Source organism: Monocercomonoides exilis (genome assembly GCF_001643675.1).
Source record: "Monocercomonoides exilis strain PA203 chromosome Unknown scaffold47-789622, whole genome shotgun sequence".
NCBI lineage: Eukaryota > Preaxostyla > Oxymonadida > Polymastigidae > Monocercomonoides > Monocercomonoides exilis.
In genome coordinates, this window is record NW_027150592.1 from 289,517 (window position 1) to 311,568 (window position 22,052).

At 35.6% G+C, this 22,052-nt stretch overlaps 5 protein-coding genes across 5 annotated transcripts; 3 read left to right on the forward strand and 2 right to left on the reverse strand.

Moving 5' to 3' along the window:
- Positions 1-244: 244 nt before the first annotated feature.
- MONOS_14538 (uncharacterized protein) lies at positions 245-2,062 on the reverse strand. The gene is made up of 4 exons (XM_067867347.1): positions 1,966-2,062; positions 1,773-1,913; positions 1,373-1,719; positions 245-1,277 (listed from the first exon to the last, which is right to left on the reverse strand). The coding sequence occupies exons 1-4, from the start codon at positions 2,016-2,018 to the stop codon at positions 514-516; spliced, it is 1,305 nt and encodes a 434-aa protein (XP_067721388.1). The 5' UTR covers positions 2,019-2,062; the 3' UTR covers positions 245-513.
- Positions 2,063-2,098: 36 nt separating this feature from the next.
- On the forward strand, positions 2,099-4,577 carry MONOS_14537 (uncharacterized protein; the record flags this gene model as incomplete). The annotated part of the gene is made up of 5 exons (XM_067867346.1): positions 2,099-2,134; positions 2,234-2,401; positions 2,482-3,475; positions 3,650-4,468; positions 4,529-4,577. The coding sequence occupies 5 exons, from the start codon at positions 2,099-2,101 to the stop codon at positions 4,534-4,536; spliced, it is 2,025 nt and encodes a 674-aa protein (XP_067721389.1). The 3' UTR covers positions 4,537-4,577.
- A 524-nt stretch (positions 4,578-5,101) lies between these two features.
- On the forward strand, positions 5,102-8,018 carry MONOS_14536 (putative Lecithin:cholesterol acyltransferase; the record flags this gene model as incomplete). Its single annotated transcript, XM_067867345.1, has 6 exons — positions 5,102-5,110; positions 5,167-5,304; positions 5,381-5,491; positions 5,630-7,079; positions 7,241-7,365; positions 7,515-8,018. 6 exons carry the CDS (start codon positions 5,102-5,104, stop codon positions 8,016-8,018), a joined length of 2,337 nt encoding a protein of 778 aa, XP_067721390.1.
- Positions 8,019-10,284: 2,266 nt separating this feature from the next.
- MONOS_6774 (putative peptidase S9) lies at positions 10,285-13,275 on the forward strand. Its single transcript, XM_067877034.1, has 4 exons — positions 10,285-10,425; positions 10,466-10,888; positions 10,964-11,471; positions 11,657-13,275. Exons 1-4 carry the CDS (start codon positions 10,297-10,299, stop codon positions 12,841-12,843), a joined length of 2,247 nt encoding a protein of 748 aa, XP_067721391.1. The 5' UTR covers positions 10,285-10,296; the 3' UTR covers positions 12,844-13,275.
- A 233-nt stretch (positions 13,276-13,508) lies between these two features.
- Positions 13,509-20,260, reverse strand: MONOS_6773 (uncharacterized protein). The gene is made up of 4 exons (XM_067877033.1): positions 20,100-20,260; positions 14,897-20,013; positions 14,320-14,683; positions 13,509-14,161 (listed from the first exon to the last, which is right to left on the reverse strand). The coding sequence occupies exons 1-4, from the start codon at positions 20,198-20,200 to the stop codon at positions 13,882-13,884; spliced, it is 5,862 nt and encodes a 1,953-aa protein (XP_067721392.1). The 5' UTR covers positions 20,201-20,260; the 3' UTR covers positions 13,509-13,881.
- Positions 20,261-22,052: the final 1,792 nt, after the last annotated feature.

Consider the following 22,052-nt stretch of genomic DNA (forward strand, 5'->3'; position numbering starts at 1 on the left):
AAAGCGTTTCATTGAAAAGTGCAATTTGACTTTCTGATTGCAATAAATGTTCAAATAATATGGGGGAAAATACCGACTTTTAAGCTTTTTTTGCACAAAGCACAAAAAAATTTTTTTACTCATAACTTTATTTCTTCTTCTCAGATTTAGAAATAAATTTGATTTTCATATCTGTAAACAAACATCATTAAAAAATAAATTGAGTTGTCAAGTGACTAAATATGTTGCAAAAAATATCATTATATGCTAGACGTTAGCGAATTTTCATGTTTACTTCAACTCATTTTCATTTAGAAAAAAAATTTAAAAATTTAGCCATTAAGAAAAAATTCTAAAATGAAAATTTAATATAAATCATAAAATATAATCCAAAAATAGGATTAGCAGCATAACGCAACGCTCATTTGAAAAAAAACTATTTTCAAAGTTTTTTTAATTTTTCTGATTTACTGTTATAAAATAAAAATTCGGCTTCACATTGCGAGAAAGCTCTCTTCTGAATGTAACTCAACGCTATCTGTTTTCATTTATTTCATATCTGCCTTCATTTCTAGAAACCTTTTGATCTAATTGTTCATTCCCACTGTCAGCTCCTTCTTTTGAACGATCTTTCTCCACATCTTCTTTTTGAGTAACTTCGTCTTCGTGAAATCTCATTTCCGCCTTTTCAGCACTTTCTTCGTCTCCATCAGCATTCTCATTGTAATCTTCATCATTTTCGCTTTCCTTTGGCATTTGCCAATTTTCATACCCAATTCCTGTCTCTCCAGGCTCAACAACACTTTCACGTCTTTCCTTCTGTTTTTTGTCCTCTCCGCTCAAAATAGCCATCGCCTTCTGCTCTTCTGCCCCGACGCTCTTCACACCCACCAGCAGCAGCATCAGAAGCGTCAGCGAAAACTCCCCCAGCGCTGTTCTGATCAGCGAAATGAGTGAGGTTTCGCTCTGTGTCAAGTCCACTTCATAGAGGAAGATGTAAAGCACTGCCCGCGCAGTAAACAAGACGCAGCAGACAATAGACTGCGCAGCAATCTTCATGCGCAGCTTTGAGAATGCAGTGGTTTTTGCGTGCTTTTGCGGTTTTCTTCTCTTTGCACCTTTCCGGCTCCTCCTGCTCTGCTTTCGGTCAATTGGACTTCCATCTTGAAAAGAGCTTGATGGTTCATTCAAATCCCCGCTCTCTCGCGCCAATAGCGGAGATGCTTCAAAAGAGCTGTTCCTTTCAACTTTTTTTATTTTTAAACTAATCTGAGACAGATGGCTGTTTAGAAAATATCCTTTTTTGATAAAAAAAAAATTGAATTTTCACAAATCAACATAAATCATGGAAAAATCATCACAAAAAGTCATAACCAGGAAAAAAAAAGCACACCATAAGCAAAAAAGAATAAAGATACAACAAAATTCAGGAGCACATAGTAAAACCCTTCAGCCACCAAAATATCCTCCATGGCTTGCTGGCCAAGTGCATCCAATACCAAGATTGTAATCATAAATACCACTGGAATGATTATGCAAAATAATATAATCCCAATTGAAATAAACAACTTAACGCTGGAATCTTTGTTGTTTTGATGAACAACGCTTGCCCATTGCACTAATATAAAAGAATATGCTAAATCAAAAAAGTAGTCAGAGCCAGCGAGTAATAGCCTTTGATGTGACGAAATACTCATAAGCTTCAAGCATGTAGATTCCCAAACAATGTCGGCAACTCCTCTTAAAACACAAAAAATATTCAATATGTTACTTATAAAAAAATCAAAAAAGACCTGAAGAGAGGTGCAAATGGAATAAAGGCATGAAAAAGAAATTTTGGATTTATACGGCATCTTTTCAAGCGCAAGGCTTTTAAAATTTCCGATCTGAAAAATTCAAAAATTGAAATCAATGCAGTTACAAGAAGTAATCCACTTTAGAATTAGAAAAATGTTTTCAAAGAAAATATAAATGTCTCGTCAATACCATTCAATCCATCTAGTTGGCTCACATAAAGGATCCAACATTATTTTAGACATATCATCCCCTCTCTATTCAAAAAGCAAAAATGTCCAATAAGATCTTTGCCAAAAGAAAATATTTAAAGAGTTATTTTTTAATGAGCAGAAGGCCTCTTCCAAAGGCTAATTCAAGAGTATTGCGAATTTCATTTTTGTTTTAATATTTTTTAAATTGTATCTTTTTGATTCACATGTGCTTATTTCCTTTGCTGTTTTGAATTGATTGCTTTTAGAATATTATTGTTGAAACAGGACAAAGAAATGCAGCCCCAGATAGTTTAATCGTCGCAGATCCAGAGCTTGTTCAGTCGATATTTTCTAATGCAGAACCAGCAGTTGTAGCTCGACCCAGCGTACAAAAAGATGATCAAAAGCAAAACGTTATTCCTCCTGTTTCATCTGTTTGAAAACGCAAAATTTTTAACAAACTTATTTTCAGTTTTTAATGTGACTTTGTTTTTTTTTAATTTTATATTTTTAGAAGCGTTCTGCACAAGAAAAGCATTCGTATGCAAAAATTCACGCAAGTCGAAAAAAGCCTGCAACTCCTTCAACTCCTCCAAGGGCAACTGGTTCTGTACAGTTTTCATCTCCAAGATACTCTCCATCAAGCACTGAAGGAGCTGTTGAAGAAACTCCTTTTGTGGTCATTCATCAGGATCAATATTCTCAATCAAACAGTTCTCCTCGACTACCACCATTAGATGAACAAGCTACAACTACTCAGCAAATATCAGAGCAGCAAGTTATTTTGCCGTCTCAATTTATTCAACAGCCACAGTTTACAGCTCAAAGCCATTCAATTTTGGATTTGACAACTGTCACAGAAGTTGAAAATGAAAATGCATTTGAGTTCGAATCTGAAGAGGGAAATATGCAGAGTTTTGGCGAAGAAGGAGAAGGAGAACTTGATCAGTTTGAGAAAGAATTTAATAAAGATCTCTATGAAGAAGATGGTATCCTCTCTCAAAGAGATGAAGATCAGGAGGAAGATGATGGTCTGAATGATAAGAAAGAGACATTTGAAGATTATGCAGACGCTATCAGAGCTTCCAAGTCAAACCAAAACGTCAAAAATACTTCTGCCGAGAAGGGTTTCACTTCATCTTCTTCTCCCACTTCTGATCAAAAAGTTGCTACAGCATCACCATCATCAACAACCCATTCACCTTCAAACACTTCTATTTCATCACATCCTGCTTCACCTACTTCTTCGATTGCTTCTTCTCCTTCTTCTTCCCCTTCAAAGCCTTCATACACCCCATACACCCTCTCAGACTTTCTTTCGCTTCCATCTCCCCCTGCTCGGCGCGGTGGGCTGGGAGCTGACATAGAGAATGAGGAAGTTAAAAGGAAAAGAGAGGAAAAAGAAAAAGCAATGGCTTATGCGGAGAAGGTGAAAAAAAGAAACATGGAGGCACTGAGGCTGAAGGCGAGAGAAAAGGAGAAGGAAAAGCTTGCGGGAGGGAAATCGGGTTTGTTTATTTTTAATGTTATTAGATGCATTTTGGTTGCTTCTAAATTTTTGAATGAAAAAATTGTTCTCTCTCTCTCTCTCTCTCTCTCTTTTTTTTTTTTTTTTTTTTTTTTTTTTTTTTTTTTTTTGAATAATAAAAAATGAATTTTGAAATATCTCAATTTCAAAGCAGGAAGTCTTTCTTCGACTCCCTCTGCTGTCCGCAAGTCACCCGAGGAAGAGAAAGAGGAAGCCATCAAAAAGAAAGCCGAGGCCTCAAAAAGAAAGAAGATGCTTGAATTTGCCTCGAAGATTCCCAAACCAAAAATTGCACCTAAGCCATCAGGAACAAGAGCTGCTTCGACTTCTTCTTCCTCTTCTTCAGCTGTTACTCGGGCATCATCATCATCTTCTTCTTCTTCTTCCTTATCATCCAGATCATCCGTTTCCCGCTCCTCTTCCTCTTCACGCATCCCATCAAAATCGCCCCGTGTATCAGCAACTGCTGCTCCTTCTTCTGCTTCTGCTAATTCTTTGCCGTTTTCCGGTGCCGAAGACTTTATTGGCGACGACGATGAAGAGCTGAGGCGATTAGAGGAGAAAGTGGCGCTGCTGTCTGTTCGGCACTCGAAGGACGTAGAGACGGCAGAAGATGTGATTGAGAAGATTAATCTGCATGAAGAGAAATACGGTGCTGATAGTGGTATAAAACCTTCAGCAGGAAGAATGAGTGCCGGAAAAATTAATGTTCAAAATAAAAAAAGTGGGTGGAAAATGCCGGAAATTGTCATGCCAAGTAGCGATTGTGCAAATGATTCGGAACTAAAGAAGCCAAATAGAATGGGAGACAGAAAAGAACTTGGGTCTAAAAGCAGTTCGTCTAAGGCTCGCTCTTTTCAGATGCCGTCTTCTGGTCAAGGAAAAGAGGAAATGATGTTTATGAAAGAGATGACTGAAGACGACATTATTAAGAACGCAAAAGTTGCAGAGTTGTATGCGAAAATGATGGAGGGTTGAAGGATTTTTTTTGTTAATGTATATTTTTGAATGATCGTTCTTTGTATCTTTCTAGTTTTTTAAACCAGAATACTAAAGATATGAAAATTGCAAAACTTATTTAAAGACTTTTTTTAACATTCATTTTTACGGTTGGAATATTCTTTGAAGAATTATCTAAGATATAATTTAAAAGTAAGCATGTCTGAAATGAAGATAATTCATTGTGAAAAAAATTTTTGGCCATAACATAATTTTCGAAGATATGCGAACTCAATTTTCATGATTTTTCGGCTCACTTAAAGCACTGATTTTTGCTCGATATTGAGCCGAGCTTATTTATTTATGATTAAGATTTTATGTTTGCTATAGTATTCCTTCTATCATTTTTAAACTGTTTTCAACCTCGTTAATCCTGTTTTGTTAATTTTTTGCAACTTGACTTGATATTAGGGTTATTTGCAGAGTTATCTGCAATACAAATTATTCCCACACATCAAAAAATAAATAAAAATTTTATTTCAAAACAAAATCAAGAAGTTATTCTTGATCCAATCATTGAAGTTCCAGGAATTGGAGCTTCTCGCCTTGAAGTTTTACATAAAAAGCATGCATATACTTACCCAATAAAGGAATATGCACGTGATAAATGGAAATTGTTTTGGGTATTCTGTTGTTTTTGTTTTTATTCAGAAATATTCCATAAAAAAATAGATTTCCTCAGATATTATTATCCCATTCGTCAGCTCTAAATATGCAAAAGACTGGATCGTTAATTACGATGAAATGCAAAAAGAATATCAAAACAAAGGAAATATTGAAGTGAGGCCTCTGGGCTATGGAACGACTGATGTTCGATAAAATTTTTTGATCTTTACGAATACAATGAAATATTTATTTCCAACGATTACACATTTCTGACTTTTAGGGAATAGACTTTCTGTTTCCTTGGTTTTATGGATCTACTGTGTTTGGAATGATGAATGATTTTTTCGAAAAACATGGATACGAACGGGGTGTCAACTTGTTTGGAGCACCGGTATGATCGATTTTAAATTATGTAACAAGTTCATTTATCTTATATTGTTGAAATTATTTTATTTATTATTTTGATTGCGAACGTATTATTGTGCATTAACCATTTATCCTAATTCCGTGAATTATATCATTCTCCAAGTATGATTTTCGAACTTTTTCGGTGGACGGATGTATGAAAAATAACCGTAGCACTCATCCGTTCAGCATGCTTAAATCGTTGATTGAGGAGGTGCATATGAAAAGCGGGAGAAAAGTGCATTTGCTTGGACATTCGCTGGGTGGAAATATCATTTACAGATTCATTACTCAAGAAAAGTGGAGAGAAGAACTGAAGAAAATGAATGCAAAGAAACTTGCAAGTGTAAACAACAGTTCAAGAAATGCAGATACACGTGAACATGAAGAAGATGAATGCAATGGAGATGGATATGTTGATGAAGAGTGGGTAAAAAATCATATTGAATCGTTTATCAGTCTGTCCACTCCATTTGGTGGCTCTCTCCATTCGCTGCTGCTGATGTTTGCATCTCCATTGGAAATGGGTGGAAGAGAAGAAAAGAAGGAATTGTTGAAAGAGGATAAAGTCTTTTTAGGCTTATCAGAGAAGAAAGATGGCAAACAAAACAGATTTGAGCATTCAAGTGATTATTCTTCAATGGACAGATTTGAAAGGAATGTTTGTCCAAGACACATGAAAGATAGATGGGAAAAGAGGGATATTTATCAATGTCTTAAGCAGCACAAGGAAGGATGTGAGAAACTCCAGATTAAAAAGAAGATGAGCTGGCTGAACAAATCAAGATGGAATGACTGCGCTCACTTTTCAATGCATCCGAAAAACTCTTCAAGAGAATTTGCAAATAATCAAATTAATTATGACTCTAATGACAGCAAAATAGTTTATGAACAAATTGATGATTTTGAGCATCCTTGTATTCATTTGCATTATGAGTCAATTGCTTCAAAATTTGATCCGCAATATAATAACCTTCAATCCGGAACAGAACATTTTGTCAATTTAGGAATGTCTTATAAAAGTGATGTTTCTCTCGACTCAAAAGTTAACAGCTCGAAACAAAGAAACAAGAAAATGGATGAGCAGAATTCTGTGACTGTGCTAAATTATTCCACTTCATATGAATCAAAACGAACAAATGATTTGGTGAAGCCTTCGGTGGCATTTGAAAATCTTGTGTGGAGCTTCTTTCCTGACTGGGATAGAGAAATGATAAGTGCTATTTATAAAATGCTGCTGAGTTCAACTGCTTCAGTGGAAAATTCTGAAAGTGCAGAAGAAAGAAAGAAAGAACATGTGAAGCATTCGGTGAAGGAGAGAAGTAATAGCGGAACATATGAGAATCTGAATAGTGAAAGCGCTTCCAACAGCTCCAAGTTGTTTAAGATTTCATCACATTTACATTCAAAATTGCTTCGTGATAAAGTGGAGGAGAAAAATAAAGAGATTCAATCTTTTACAAAACAAAATGAAGATTCGGATAAACACAAAATAGAGTTGAAAAACGGGAATTACACTTGTTTGAAACCATTTATAACGAAAGACGAGCTTCATAAAATGATTCAGTCATTAGGTATGCATTTAAAAAGAATGAAGTGGCATTCTTGTTTTTGTGTGAGAGAGTATTTTATGTGATTTACGGTTTTGCTTTAATTGATTGAATCTATGGAATTATCAAACTTGAAATCGATATGTTTTGGAATAATGTATTTCTTTCTTTGTTTTATTCTTCAGGTGCTCTAATGATGCTAGTTCCGGTATCTCCGCCTTATTCTGACAATACGCCTATATTCTCAATTGACGATTCTTATTATTCGCTAAGCAACATTTCTTTAGCGTTCAATTTGCGAAACTTATCGGTTTGATGGATTTTATTTTATTTTATTTGATTTTTTTAACATATTTATTTCAAAATTGAATGTTAATCTTATCAATAAACTTGATTCATAAAACTCTCCTTTTAATAATCTCTTCTTCAAATTTTTACTTATTTTTTTGAATTGTTTAGTCTCTTCTTTCATCGTATTCTCATCATTATCCTCCCCTCAGTGTGTTTCCAACTCCACCGATATCTTCTCATTTCATTTACTCTTCAAATGTTAGCACGCTGAGTCGATTTGCACTTTACACAGAGAATCCCTTTTCAACTTCCCGTTTTCATCCAAATGAGATGCCTAAGAATACCTCTTCTCCTGCTCCATTTACAAATGTTATTATCGAGAAAGGAGATGATGGTGATGGAACTGTTGCACTTAAATCGCTTCTTGATATTCCTCGCCAATGGATTGAACAGAATGAAAAAAATAGAAAATTAAATTTTGATAGAGACGAAAGAAAGCTTGATATTTTGAAAGTTAAGCATGCAACAAAGAACGCATCCATTGAGCATTCACATTTATCATCGCAGTCATTTTCTCTGCATCATTTCCCTTATCTATCTCATACTTCAATTCTTTTTGAACAAAAAGTGTGGGAGACTATTCTAAATATTACCTCACACGCACAAATTTGAATGATAGATTTGAGAAATGCATGCATTCTTTATATATTTTTATTTAAGATTTTTGGAAAATTGCACATATTTTCCCGGCTCTTTTTACAATATTTTTATCTTTTGTAATCACTCTTAAGTTTTCTCACAATTTATTTGAAAGAATTTCTTAAAAATAGTAAATATTATTACTGAATAAATTTATTTAGCAATATAGGGTTACACTTTTACCTCTGACCCTTTTTTTACCCCCACCCTTTTTTTTTGTGGAGCTGGCTACGGCTTAATACAAGCTTGTAGCCAACAAAAAATAACTAGAAATGTTTATTTTAATAAATTTAACTTATACAGAAAAAATTTTTTAACAATTTTTTTTTAACTTTGAGATCTCGGTATTTTTTAATTTTATTTTTTGATCATTAAATTGATGGTCTTTCCATGAATATAACATTCTGGAAGTTTTAAGCTACATCATCATAACACATCATATCCTTTTTATTGTTTTTATAACTTTTCACATTTCACTTGTTTCTTTATCACGTGTTTTCTCATTTCATCGACTTTTCGACAAATTGAAAATTTTTAAAGAATGATGAATTTTTGTGAAAAATTTTAAGATTATTCTTAATATATGTTAGAATGTTAATTATGTTGATATACAAAAAAGTTTTACAAATTTGATGTTAAATAAAAAAATGAAAAATATCATTTTCGGTAGTTTTGATTTTATTAGCCAGTAACATTTTTTCAGCAAAAAATGATATGTGTGTCCAACAATATATTGAGTTTAAAACGAGATACAGCTTGTAAAATTAAAATATTGTCTTTAAAACAATCAAAAATTTTCAATTTAGGTAATTCTTTTTGAAAAGTCGCAAATGTTTAATTTTCAAATAAATCAAAATTTTTATATTTTGCTTAAATTTCTGTTTCCACTCATGAATCTTCTCATGAATGTCTGAATTATCATTATTAAGAAATGGATTTTATTTTTGTGAAGTTTGGTTTGTGTTAACAAAATTTTGAGCAAAATATGAAATATTTGATTTATTTGAAAATTAAACAGTTGCGACTTTTCAAAAATTATTACCCATTTGTCGAAAAGTCGATGAAATAAGAAAACACGTGATAAAGAAACAAGTGAAATGTGAAAAGTTATAAAAACAATAAAAAGGATATGATGTGTTATGATGATGTAGCTTAAAACTTCCAGAATGTTATATTCATGGAAAGACCATCAATTTAATGATCAAAAAATAAAATTAAAAAATACCGAGATCTCAAAGTTAAAAAAAAATTGTTAAAAAATTTTTTCTGTATAAGTTAAATTTATTAAAATAAACATTTCTAGTTATTTTTTGTTGGCTACAAGCTTGTATTAAGCCGTAGCCAGCTCCACAAAAAAAAAGGGTGGGGGTAAAAAAAGGGTCAGAGGTAAAAGTGTAACCCTATCAAGACAAATCCAAAACTGAAGACTCATTTTTTATTGCTGCTTAAAAATTTTTTCCTTGTTAAATATTCCTATTAATGAAACGCCTCTTAACAATTATGAAAATATCGTCAATGTTTAATTTTTTCTTTTCTTCTCTTTTCTTTTCATTTCATTTTGTAGTTGTCGTTTCAGTTAACATCGATTCTATTTGGTTTTATTTCTTCAAAAGAAAAAAAAATGTGTATGTATGTATGTATGTATGTATGTATGTATGTATGTATGTATGTGTGTGTGATTATTCTTGTATTAAAATAATTTTTTTGTTGAAAGTGTAATTTCAAGAATATTTTTTTGTGAGAATTTAATTTTTTCCACATTAAAATTTGAATGAATTTCATTTTACGAAAAACAAAGAAATGAAATCGAAATTTCACAAATAAATCGAAAAACAATTAACTTGTTATTTCAAATTTTGTTAATATATTTTTGAATAAATTTTGAGAATTCCTTTGTTGAAAAAAAAAAATAAAAAATGTGAAAATTGACGCCTCAACATAAGATAAAATTATAAAATCAAAAAAAATAAAGTGCCAATTGGTTCGCCCAAAGTTCTTCAATAATATCATTCAGTTTGAGACTTTTTTCGAAGTCATTTTGAAATGGAATCGAAAACTTATAAATCTATCGTATTTTTATGATTTTTTCTTAAAAAATAAAATATTGTGTATATTCTGTCCCAATAACTTGTTTGAATACAACAAAAAAGTTTCAAATGCTCAAAAAGATATTAATTACGAAAACTATCATTTTCAATCAAAAACAATTGAAGAATCTAATAAACTTATAGGAATATTGATCATAAAAAGAATGCTTTCAAAATTGCTATTATTTCTAGCATTAAATGCCATGCTTCATGGAGAAGCTCAAGAATTTTCTGTCGATGTTAATATATACATGAAGAAAGTCGGAAATTTACAAGCTTCTCATGACGGAAGCGTTTGCATTTATTTTTGTTTTAAATGTAACATTCTTTCAGAAAATTGCATTTGTTGCAAGAAAATTGGACGAAAACACGCATAAAAAGCACGCAGTGCTTTATGTTCAAAAAGTTAATGATGCAAATCCAACTGCCGTGATGGAAAATGAGGCATTCAGCGTAACTGAATTTTCTTGGGGACCAGATGGAGATTCCATTGCATTTCTACAATCTGAAGATCCTAAATCCATTTATCTATATACGATTTCCAATTCAAAATTTGAAAAGAAAGCTAGTTTCCCACTACCAATTGGTAACATTCGATGGAGCAACAAAGGCGGAATAATCGTATTTTCAGCTTCTGTCTATCCTGGCATGACGATGCAGCAAACTGTAGATTATCAAACACAGCGTGACGCTTACGGATCAGATGCAATTGTTTTTGATAATTCACCATTATATTCGTGGGATCATTTTATAAAGGTCGGATTAATTTTCAAGCAAACAAATACAATCCTTTTTATTATTTATTTATTATTTATTTATTTATTTACGCAGGGAGATTATAACCATTTGTTCTACATAACAGTAAATACGAATGAGATGACATTTGGAGATGAGGCGACAGATATAATGAATAAATTTGAAGGAGAATGCCCCGAAGAATCATTTGGATCTTACAGTGATTTTGATATATCCGCAAATGACGACATGATTGTATATTCAACTCAGCCAGAGGCTGTTGAGCCATGGTCTGTTCGAAAGCATGTGTATGCATATTCAATTACCGCGAAGAACCAAGTCAAGACAGATGCAACGTGCCTGACATGCGGAAGAACTGGAATGCATACAAATCCAACTTTTTCGCCAACAGGAAGATATGTCGCGATGTTGGAGACGACAGACGATTATGCGGAATCTGAATATGCGAAAGTGCTTTTGTTCGACTTGTTCACAAAGGAAACAAAGAAGTTCTTGGAGAAATGGGACGAGATGCCAAATGGCATTCATTGGAGCTCTCATCTCCCTGGAACCATTTTGGTGACAGCTAGCTCAAGGGGAAGAGGTTTGATGATGGAAGGAAAATAACAAATGAATATAATGTTTTGTCTGAAGTTATTTTTATTATGGAAAACAATTAACAAAGTTTATATAATCCATTCAATTCGGTTTTGCGTTCAACATTTTGTGTAATTTAATTTTATTTAACACTTCTTTTGCTTTTTTAATTTATTTATTTCGAATATTCAGGAAGGGTTTTCTCTCTGGACATCGCAACCGGCAAGATTGATGCCAGCAACGATGCCTTCTCCGTCAGCAGCTGCCAAATGATCGACAAAAAGCGGATGGTTTACTTGAAGTCTTCCTTCACGCACCCGACGGATGTTTTCATTGGCAATCTTGTGAAAGGCGAAGACGGGCTGAAGGAGACCCAGCTGACGAACATGAACAAGGAAGTGCTGGAATCCCTCGCCACTCCGCTGATTGAGCCTGTAGAGGAGTTCTACGAAGGCGCACTGAAGGAGAAAGGGAAAGTGCAAGGATGGTACTTCCCTCCAAAGGGAAGGAAAGAAGGTGACGGGAAGAAGTACCCGCTTCTTGTGTGGATCCACGGAGGTCCAGAGGGATCGTGGGATTCGTCGTGGTCAGACAGATGGAATCCGGAATGCTTCCTGATGCAGACAGACCATGCAATGTTCCTGCCGAACATCCGCGGGTCGACTGGGTTTGGAGAAGAATTCACAAAGCAGATCAGAGGGAACTGGGCAACACATGCACTGACAGATGTAATTGAAGGACGAAAGTACATTTTGCAAAAGTACAACTATCTCGAGCCGAAGAAGACAGCAGCGATGGGAGGCTCCTTTGGAGGATACATGGTGAACTTGCTCCAGTCCCAGGACTCCACGCAGGATAAAGAGAAAAGCAAAAACCCATTCGCAGCTCTGGTTTGCCACGATGGAGTGTATGATCTGCCGCAGCTGGCATATGAGGGCGATTCATTCTTCATGCTTCCCTGTGAGTTTGGCAAGACTGTTTGGGAAGACCGTGCTGTGTATGAGAAGCACTCTCCCTCACATGGCCCAGGTGCAGGAAAATGGTCAACCCCGCAGCTGACGTTCCACGGGCTGAAGGATTACAGATGTGCAAAGGGGCAAGGAATAGGTGTGTTCACCGTGCTGCAGAGAGTTGGGTGCCCTTCACGGTTGGTACTGTTCCCAGAGGAGAATCACTGGGTAGTGAACCCGTACAACTCGGTGGAGTGGCATAAGGAGGCGCTTGAGTGGTTGAAGAAGTATCTGAGCAACAAGGAGGTGGAGGCGACATGGGAAAGGAATGCGAAGATGGCGGAGAAAACAAGCAGTGTTACAGAAAATTCAAACGATACTTCTGAAGTTGCAAAGGATGCTGATTTGCCGATAATGGATGAACTGTAAAGTTAATGATGAAAAATACATTATTTGGAGCATTAATGCTTAAGAGTGTTTTTTTTTAACTTTATGTTTGCGTTTGCTAAGAAGGGAATATGGAAAGAAAAGAATGAGAAAGGTATAATAGAACAATTGAAGAAAAATTTCATGATTCAGGGTGATTTTTTTACTAACTGTATTTTTTATTTTTTTTCAAAAAGCTAGTTTTGATTATTAAAAAGAAAAAGTTAATTTATTTTTAACTCCCTTTTATGAAAAATCTACTTCTTTCAAACTATTTTGGATTGATTTCTCGTGGTAAAAACTGTTTCTCCTGCTTTTTACAAAGATTTTTTCATTTCCCTTTTAACTTTCCATTTCGTTTATTTCGTTTGACGAAAGAGAGGACACATTCACACATTTTCACAATACATTAAATATAATTAAAAAGGCTTTTTCATTTTTTCACAATAAATAATAATCCAAAAAGAATGAAAATTTGATCGGATTTTGAAGAAGATTTTCCTTTATTTCATTTGAGAAATTCCTCATTCACTAATTAAGAACAGATTTATTTTTCATAAATATTCGAAAAAAGAAATGGATAAGAACAATTCATGTTATTTCCGTTTTCCCCTTTCTTCGTTGATTTGCTTCCTTTCTTGTCTTTAGCTTCTTAAAAACAAGGAAAATTTTTCTTTGTGGAATTACATAATGTTGAATAAAAAGATGTTAATTTCTCAACAGAACATGACAATGAAATGCATTTTATGAATAATGAAATTCCCTTCAAAAAAATAAAGAAAATACAATTTTCTGTTTAAAAATACTTTATGGGGGTGATTAAAAGCTTTATGGAACAAAAGAATGAAACGAGTGGTGAAAACGTGTTCAAATGAAACGTAAACAGCCTGCAAACACTCAAAAAAACAAAGTATTTTCATACAAACATTGCTCACACTCATTAATATATCATCCAATAAAATACAAAATGAACAGGAAAATAAGAAAAAAAAGGGGAAGGGAAAAAGTCTTCCTCTTCTATTTGTTTATTAATTTGTTTGTTTATGGCCAGAGTCCATCATCATCATCACCAAATACATCACCCGCTCCTCTTTTCCCTTCTCTCCCTTCGCTCTCTTCCTCATCCACTGTGCCCATGTTCAAGCTCTCCACATCATCCGCATTCGAAAACAGATCCTTCGCACGCTTCGCCGTCTGCCTTAAGTTCTTCATCATCGAAGGTGGATTGCTCACGCACCCTTCTGAAACAGACAGAAGAGTCGACAATGTGTCAAAGGCAAGAAGCTGGTGCGTTGGTGATGGTGCAAGTTTGGAGTTAGAACTGAAAGATTGAAGGGGGGAAAAAAAGATTGTTAAATTTATTTTATTTTTATTGGGAAATGCAAAGAATAAATAAAATATTAAAAAAAAAAAAAATCCAAATAAAAAATCAAAAATAAAAAATTCAAATTTCTGAATGAAAAAAGAGATGTTGCATACAGCATATTCCCGAAGCTTATGCAAATGTCTGTGACAAGCTTCAGATCCGAAAGCCCAAAGTCTGTTATGATCTGTAAAAGAAGTGGGATAATTCCATTTTTCCTTTCATCTTCTTCCTCTTCCTCTTCCTCCTCTTCCTCCTCTTTCTTTTCTTCTCCTCCAACCGAATTCTCTAACTCTCTTCTTCGATCATTGAAATTGCTTGAAACATTCCCCTTTTCTTCTCTCACTTTATGTGCTTTCCATTCCATCAGCGCATCTGCTCCTTCAGCTGACTGCGATAAGTGCGACAGGCAAACAACTGCATTGTCTAAGACTTCTGTATTGGTGTGTGACAGAAGCTTCACATAAACGTCTAATATTTCTGTTACAATGGGAAAAAAAAGATTGCATTCAAATAAAATAAAATAAAGTTTGCAAAAAGAAAAATTGAAAGTTCAAATTGGAAAAAATTCAATTTCAAAGAGAATATCATTTTTTTAAAAAGAAAAATGTTTCGTGTTTTGCAACTTTCAAATTTTATTTTTCTTTTTTTTCATTCCAAGACATTTTCATCAAATAATTTCAAACTACAAACCTTTTGATTGATATTGGCTTCTCTGAATTTCATTCACTTTTGTCAAACTTGTCATCAATTCTGTTGATTCCATCACAATTTCTGGTTTGCCTTCATACAAAGCCAGTTCTCTGATAACAGAATTTGCAAAGGAAATAAGAAGCGAAAGAGAAAGAGAAGAAGCGTGAGGTGTTAAAAGAGATGCTGCTGTGAAAGAAGAAGAAGAAGAAGATTGAGAAGAAGAAGAATTAGTTGTTGTTGCTGATGATGATGATAAGGATGAAGATAAAGCTGATGAAAAAGCACCAAATGAAGACAGATCAGAAGACAGCAATGAAGTGACAAACAACATCTGATTGGATGAATAATCTTTTTCCTTCAGCAAATTCGTCAGCAAAAACATAAACACCAACAGAAATCCTTCTTCTTCTTTTCTAAACATTCGTTTTTTCTCTTCTTTTCCTTTCTCCTCTTCATTTTTCACTTCTCCTTTTTGAGTTTTCCCTTTCTCATTCTTTTTCAACTTAGCCATTTTCAACATTTTATCAGCAAAACTTACGAGTCTAATCATTTCCATTCGTGAACACATTTCCTTTCTGGCAGTTCTTTCTCGGCTGAGCTGCGAGCAAACAGAAACACACCTCGTCAGAAACTCCAGCTCCTCAACTGAATAAAAAGATGAATGAATGGAAAATTGAATATTTTGCTGAATATGCTGTTGCATTGATAAATTCTTTGTTTTTTCTCCGTTTTCTCCGTTTTCACTCTTGTCAATAATATTGCCTTTCTTTTCCAAACAATGCAAAATAACATCCAAAATCTTCAAAAGAGGAGGAAGAAGGCCGAATCGAACCCAAACACGACGATAATCGTTGTTTGTGGAAGGAAGCACGCTGCCTGTTAGGTTAGACACAGCACTCAGCAGATGTTGTGTGGAGGTGATGAGCTCTGGTTCAACGGAGATTCCAAATAATGAGGATGAGGATGAGGATGAAGAAGAAGAAGATGTTGTTGTTGTTGAAGAAGAAGAAGATGATGATGTATTTGAAGCAGAAATAGCTTTTAAAGCAGTCTGCATAACACTTGCCACATTTTCCAACTGTAGCACAATGCTCTTCTGAATCAAAAATTCATCCTCTCCCACTCTGTTTTCTTCAAACACAGCTTTCGTTTTATCTCCAAAACTTCCAATTTTCTTATCAACCTCTTCTTTTCCTTCTTTTCCTTCTTTTCCTTCTTTTCCTTCTTTTTCCTCCATTTTTCTCAAAGCACGTTTTTGCCGGCGCTTATTTTGAAGCAAAGAAGCAGATTGGGGTAATACTGACATGCGGAATAACACAACTGAAATGTTTAAGGTGACGAATTTGTTGTTTAAGGATAAGAAAAGAGGAAGATGTGAAGTGAAAAGTAGAAGAAGACGGGGGAGAGGAGGAAGAGGAAGCTGAAGATGCGAATGATGAGAGGGATTTGATCTTGATGATGAATTGTTCATTGAAGTATTCATGCCAATGGAAGGAATGGAGGTGAAAGAAGAAGGAGGGAGAGGGGCAGAGGAGGAAGAGAAGGAAGAAGAAGAAGAAGGTTGAAGATTCTCTGTCACAGAAAAGGCAGATAAAGGCATAAGAGAAAGAGGAACAGAAAGAGAAGAAGAGGAGGAAGAGGAAGAGGAAGAAGGAGACGAAGAAGAAAGAGGGGCAGACGCACCAGTAGCGCTTGGAGAAGTCGGGGCAGCATGCGCAGACGAATAAGCATTGTAAAAGGCAGTTGTGGACTGAGGAGGCTGCGAAGGCGAGTGAGAGCCAGAAGAATGCGAATAGTAGTAGTTGTAGTGGTCGGGTGACAGAGAACGGTTTCTGCTGCCGTTTTTGCTGTCTTCGTTCAGCTCATCCAGAAATCGGTCATCAGGTATCAGAAGTGAGGTGGTTGAAGTAGAAGAAGAAGAGGAAGAAGAGAAGGAAGAAGAAGAGGAAGAAGAAGATGAACCTTGAAAAGCTCCTCCATTTGAAACATCTCCTTCATCTCCCACATCTTCCCCCAATGCCAATCTCAGCAGGTCCTTTCTCTCTTTCCTCTTCTGCGCTGAACGAGAAGCTGTTGACTTCACAGAAAGACGGCTGGCGCGCTCTTCTTTGTCATCAATGTTGCCTTTTTCACTGGAACTCCTGTCAAATTCACTGGAAGGCAGCAAATGTGAGGATGGATTGCTGTTAAGGCGAAGATGCTGACTCGGATTGAGGTTGAGGTTGAGGTTGCTCAAGTTATCTGTGACAACTTCAGCTTCTTCCAATTCTTCGTCTTCTTCGTCATCATCGTTGTCTTCTTCTTCGTCTTCGTCTTCGTCCTCTGCAAATCTTTCTTCTTCTTCTTCTTCCGCTTCTTCTCCTTCTGGGCCTGATCCTTTCCCTCTTTCTGATTTAATATTGTCATCATCATCTTCTTCATCTTCATCTTCATCTTCTTCGCCTTTTGTAACATGCATTTTTTTATTATCTCTTTTTGAAGAATTCTTCGTTTCTTCTTTTTCTTCTTCTTCAACACCTTCACCTTTTCCCATCTTCCTCTTCCCTTTCTCATTCCCTTCTTCATTCCCTTCTCCCTTCTTCCTCTTCATTTCCCTCTCCCTCTTCTTCTCCTCTTCCTTCTCCTTCTCATATTCCTCCTCTTCTTCCAGCGCAAATGTCGTCAGCCAATACGGCAGGGCTGTTGAGAAATCAGAAGAAACATTTTTGACAAGTGAAGTGAAATGAATGACAAGACATGTCAAAATCGCTGGCTCATTTGACAGGAACTCAATCAGAGGCGTCGAGGAAGCAGAACGAGAGGCAAAAGATGAAGGAACAGAAGAAGAAGAAGAAGAATTGATAGCTTGATCAGATGATTGTGATTGTGAAACACTAAGAATCAAAGATCCAGGAAATGAATCTTTCCCATTCTCTTTCTCTCCCCCATTTTCTTTCCCTTTCTTTTTTTCATTCCACCTCACCACCGCAGGCACCAGCACTCCCTCCGCCAGCGCTGCCAATGACTCCATCCCACCCCCAACAGCAACCGCATGGCAGTTCTCAGCCGACGTCTGTGTGAAGTTCCTAAGCGCTGCCAGCACATAAAGCAGCAGATCTGCTCTTTCTGCCGAGTAATGCGGAAGCTCCAGCAGCTGTCGAAGCGGAGCCAGAAGGTGCTCCTCGGCAAAAAGCTTGTCGTTTGCCTGGCTGGTTGACTGGAGAAAGACTGCACACGCAATGAGAGAGAGATACGCACTGGGCGGATGGGACTCGATAGCCACAGACGCAGCTCGCAGAACGATGCGGCTGAGCTCAGTTGAGTTGAAGGTGTCGGAGTCGGGCGAGTGGGGGAAGTGCTTGGTGGTGGGGAGGGAGGTGAAGGAAGCGGAGGAAGAAAGAATTGGGGTTGAAGAAGAAGAAGTAGTAGTAGTAGAAACTGCTGCTGAAGTTGTGAGTGCAGATGTAGGAACCCATCCGTTGAGGAACAGAAGCGGTGCAATGAAGCGTTCAAGCGCTGCAAACGGGAAGCAGCCAGCCTGTTTTGCCATCGCGTCCTTCAGTTTGCCCAGCGCCTCCAGACATTTTCGGCCGGCTGTGCGGGAGACGACGATGGGCGGAAGAGAAGGCCTTGAACTTCTGGCTTTGGACTCAGTTGGATTGGTATTAACATTCACATTCACATTCACATTAGCATTTGCATTAATGTTTGTATTTGTATTTGTATTTGCATTCATTTTTGTGCTTGACTGAGTTTTCCCTTCATTTTCTGCTCCTTCTTTTGCCTCTTCGCTGTCTCCGTTGTTTGTTCTGTAGAGCACCTTCATCCATTCTGCAGGGAGCAGATGAAACACCTCAGCATTCGCAAAACAGGAGCGGAAAAGGGCAGAAGCAGTTGGGGACAGGAGAATCCCGCGGGTAGTTGGTGAAGTGGGTGCTGAAAGAGTAGGAGAATTAGAATTAGAAGAGGAAGAAGAGGAAGAAGATGGCGATGAGGGTGAAAGCGTGTAGTCACTCGAACCTTCAATGTTCTTTTTAGCTGGAGGTGTCTGTGGAGCTTGTGAAACAGCAGAAGAAGAAGAAGAAGAAGAAGCTCCTCCGCTGCTCTGCACCACAACCGGCGCAAATGAGGACTGCGAATGGGACGGCGAGAGAGACGGTGAAGTTAGCAGCTGTGACATAGAGATAGATATAGGCAGTGTCAGCGACGACGGCGAGGACGGTGAGAGAGGAGGGGTAATCGGGAGCCCGTCGCAGATCTTGTCCTCCAGCAGGTGCTGGTGCTTATAGACCACCCCGTTGTACTTCGGAGGCGACACGGCCACAGGCACACGGGCGCTGCGCACAGCGACTGGGGCAGACGAGAATGAGTAGTCTCCTTCCTCCTCGTCGTCGTCATCGCCTTCGTTGGCAGCATTGGATTCGTTGTCTTCTTCGCTCGAGTTGGCAGATAAATGCCTGCTGGAGGTGCGGTTCATCGCCCTTCGGCTTCTGTTGCTGCGAAGACTGCCGTCGTTGCTGCAGCTGCAGCTGTTGCTGTTGCTGTCACTCGTATCGCTTTCGTCTCGAGGAGACATTCCTCTCTGCGGAGATGGAGATAAAGACGATTGACGTTTGAACTTTACCGGGGTAACAAGAGATGAGACATTGGTATCAGCTGTCATTGACAAAGATCGACTTTGCATTGGCGACGCTGAATCCGACTGAGCTGGAAAAGCAGAAGGAAGCAAAGTTGTAGATGGACCCAAGCGCAGCACTGCTGATGATTGGGGGGTTCTGTCGTTTCTAATTCTTGTTAACGTGGAATGTTTTGAAGAAGGAGGAGAAGTTGTTGAAGAAGACAAAGATTTTCCTGATAACACAGGCGGAGCATGTTTGCTTCCTTGAGAAGATGTTCGATACAAATGTGTTGCTTCTGTTGGTTTTAGTCGAACAGAATTTGTAGGTAATCGATCAGATAGAGTTATCACAGGAACGGAATTGGTCATTTGCCCTCGAGGAGATAAAGATTGAGCATTTGAATAAAAAGTATGTGGTAATAGAGATGCTAGCGAAGGAAGGAAATTTTCAATTTCTGGTGATACATTCAATCTTGCATTGTAAAAAGGCGAATCAAAAGGAAGCGGAAAATGCAGCTTTCTATTCCAAAACACACATAATAAGAAAAAAGCAAAAAATTATTTTCATTTGAACAATTTTGTAATAAAAGATAATTTCAACAAAACTGTTTGCCTTTGTTGGAAAAAAACTTTCCAGAAGGCCCGAAAAGCGAGCGTGACGTTTCTCTGTGAGAAAAATTTTTCAATAAGTCTTTGTTCTCTTGCATAAAAAGTAAAAAGAATTGTGTTCTGTCTTGAGAAAAACTTTGATAAAAAACGGAGTTTGACTTAAAAATATTAAATATGTTATTTTTGATCTTCGAAAAAGTTATTAATCAAATATTTTCAAATTTTATTTGTCCTGAGTGATAAACTTTTATTCAACTTGAATTTTTCGATTACTGAAGAATGTTATAAAAAGTCATTTTGCAAAAAAAAAATATCACGAAATTTAAAGATAGTAATTAATTATTATCAATAATAAATTATATTTACCTCTTTTAAAAATAAAAAAGGTATATAACTGTAAACCTGTGTCATACTGTGACCATTTACAGACAAATTTGGCTTCCTGACGAACCGAGAGATAATTTTCACGTCAAAACCCCAATTATGAAAACAATAATTTAAAATGCTAATATTGCATCATATTAATTCAAATAAGCGAATAATAAGAATTTGATTTTCAAAAATGATATTGACAAAAAGTCAAAATTGGAATTTTTGAACGCCGGACCGTTAGGGATGTCAGTGACTAAAATGGAACCAAAATCTGGTTGGAAAGTTTTTTTGTTTTATTTTTGAAACAAAGTGAAGTACGAAAAATAATAAAATGATAAAAATTAATATAAATTGATTTGTATAACGAGAATTCTAAAAATCAGTAAAAATAATATAATATTTTAAAAAATCATAACTGATATGGATTCACAATTTCTGATTGACGTTTCAAAATATTTTTATTTCTGAAACACATGTTTAAATCATAGTGGAAAAAATAAAAAATATCTGACTTTTTCGTATTATGATTTCAATTTCACTGACATGATAGCCTAACTCTTAATTTTCACTCTTCAGTGATATCCATCACTTATCATTCAAATATTACAAAATTTTTTTAAAAAGTTCCTTTTGTTTAATTTTTTTAATAAAGAAAAATTTCATATTTCGATAAATTTTCTGTTTCCACTCACGAAACTTCACTAAAATGGAAATATAAACGTTGTCTAGATTTTGCTTTCATGACAGCGAAATTTGGTGAGTGGGAACAGAAATTTGATCGAAATATGAAATTTTAATTTTATTTGAAAATTAAACAAAATGAACCTTTCAAAATAATTTAGACATATGGTGAACTTTCTCCAAAATTGTTTAGTTGCTAATTCGAAACAAACTTTATTGAGTGTTCTGAAACAAAAAATCAGTGTGTCAGCCTTTTATTGATTGAGTATTGGAAAGCGAAGAAAATGTCAAAAAATCATCGTATCGAAAAAATGATGAAAAATCGAATCCAAATAAATATTATTTGTTGAATAACACAAAAAAATCTTCTTTTTCTGACAAAAATCATCGCCATGGAGATTTAATTATTTTTCAATGATTACCCCTCACATTGTTTTATTATGCATAATCCTATTAAGGAAAGTTATTTTTATTTTCATAAATTTTAATGAAAAATATTTAAATCATAAATAATTCAGAAAGTGTATGCATCGATGAATTCAATAGCGAATAAAGTGTAACTTTCAGCATCCTGTTTTTTTGTCAATACAAAATAGTTATTGAAAATGGATAGTCTCACAATATGAGATAAATTTATTCTTAAAATATCATATTTCCATGACGATGATTTTTGTCAGAAAAAGCGGATATTTTTGTGTTTTTCGACAAATAATATATTTGATTATCTTTTAATCCACATTTTCACAATATAAATTATCTGTTTGAAAATTCACTTTGAATATTGATAAATAAACACTGATTAGTTGTAACCTCTTTCAAACGTTATTTTTTTTTTTAAATATAATCCCTTCAATTGTAATATTTAACAATTATCATGACTTTTTTATTGAATGAATA

Coding starts and splice junctions, on each gene's coding strand:
- MONOS_6773 (XM_067877033.1), bottom strand. CDS start 20,200: ATGCAAGAGAACAAAGACTTATTGAAAAATTTTTCTCACAGAGAAACG. Junction 20,014..20,099: donor TTTTCCAACAAAGGCAAACA/GTTTTGTTGAAA, acceptor GTTTTGGAATAG/AAAGCTGCATTTTCCGCTTC. Junction 14,162..14,319: donor ATAAGCTTCGGGAATATGCT/GTATGCAACATC, acceptor TCAATCTTTCAG/TTCTAACTCCAAACTTGCAC.
- MONOS_6774 (XM_067877034.1), top strand. CDS start 10,297: ATGCTTTCAAAATTGCTATTATTTCTAGCATTAAATGCCATGCTTCAT. Junction 10,426..10,465: donor AAGCTTCTCATGACGGAAGC/GTTTGCATTTAT, acceptor ACATTCTTTCAG/AAAATTGCATTTGTTGCAAG. Junction 11,472..11,656: donor AGCTAGCTCAAGGGGAAGAG/GTTTGATGATGG, acceptor TCGAATATTCAG/GAAGGGTTTTCTCTCTGGAC.
- MONOS_14538 (XM_067867347.1), bottom strand. CDS start 2,018: ATGTCTAAAATAATGTTGGATCCTTTATGTGAGCCAACTAGATGGATT. Junction 1,720..1,772: donor CCATTTGCACCTCTCTTCAG/GTCTTTTTTGAT, acceptor TTGTGTTTTAAG/AGGAGTTGCCGACATTGTTT. Junction 1,278..1,372: donor TTTATTCTTTTTTGCTTATG/GTGTGCTTTTTT, acceptor TTATCAAAAAAG/GATATTTTCTAAACAGCCAT.